The 1193-nt window shown below is 24.3% G+C and overlaps 1 protein-coding gene across 1 annotated transcript; it reads right to left on the reverse strand.

Moving 5' to 3' along the window:
* Window positions 1–315: 315 nt before the first annotated feature.
* On the reverse strand, window positions 316–606 carry PGO_011330 (gamete release protein; the record flags this gene model as incomplete). Its single annotated transcript, XM_028685773.1, has 1 exon — window positions 316–606. The coding sequence occupies one exon, from the start codon at window positions 604–606 to the stop codon at window positions 316–318; it is 291 nt and encodes a 96-aa protein (XP_028541574.1).
* Window positions 607–1193: the final 587 nt, after the last annotated feature.

Consider the following 1193-nt stretch of genomic DNA (forward strand, 5'->3'; position numbering starts at 1 on the left):
AAAAAGGACTACAACCCATTGAAGCAGTGTACTTATACATATACACATGTATGGGTGGGAATAGATAAATAATATACATGAATACATATATAATTTTTGAAAAAAATTTGCTACTTTTGGCTTATGGAAAAAAATTAATTATGATCGAATTTCACATCACAAACACATCTTCATAAAACTCTTAGCTTACTCGCACATTTTTTACATTATACGGTAAATTTGTTTTGCTTGATATATTGTTTTTTCATTTCATTTGTTTTATTTTTGTGTTTGCCACACGACGTGCACACGGATCAACCTTCTTTTATATAGCTTTCATACATTGTATCCTTTTTCACGCAATAAGTTTTTGGCCTTTTCAGCAAATACACTATCATCAGGTCCGGCAAAATTGACATAGTGTGCAATTTGGTTCATTGTCCAATTTGATGGAACTACTCCCCCTAAATTCATTTGAAAATGTTCTTCATTTACTACTGGCGCAACTTGGTAATCATTAACTTTAGGAGGATTGTCTTCCTTTTGGGTTCCTGGTAGTATTTTCATGCCTTCAGGTATAGGAGAGTTTGCACTTGGTGGTATAAATCCGTTGAATTCTTCTTCCATTTTTGCGACAAGACTTTACAATTTTGTATATGTATGTAAAGAATTACAACAACAATAACGTATAATAATTGTTGGGGAACTTTTATATATCTTATATTAATATGATTTATTTAAGAAATACTTTTTTAATTTATATATTAAAACGTATCGTATGTATTTTTTTTTGAATAGTGAATAAAATATGTCATTTAATATAGAAGAAAAAAAAAAAAAAAAAAAGGGAGAAAAATAGTCTCTAATACTCAAAAAGATTAATATATAACATTTATAAAAGGAGCTTCAAAAAATTTGCGTGTTTTTAATTAACTTTTGAATTTGTTTTTTCCTTTTTTAATAAGAAAGATTTTTTTAAAAAAATTATTTTATAAAAAGATAATTTAAAAAAGAAAAAGAAATTTATATATTTTTTTTAAACATAAGTTATTTAAATTGAAATAAAAAACAAAATAAAAAAAATGTATATAAATATATATATATTTTTAAGGATATATATATATACATGTATAATATATATAAACATTAAAAAAATAAGTTGTAAAAAAAAAAAAAAAAAAGAAAAAAAAAGCTCGTTGGCTAGCTAAACAAAT

This window comes from Plasmodium gonderi, assembly GCF_002157705.1.
Source record: "Plasmodium gonderi DNA, contig: Chr01, whole genome shotgun sequence".
Classification (NCBI taxonomy): domain Eukaryota; phylum Apicomplexa; class Aconoidasida; order Haemosporida; family Plasmodiidae; genus Plasmodium; species Plasmodium gonderi.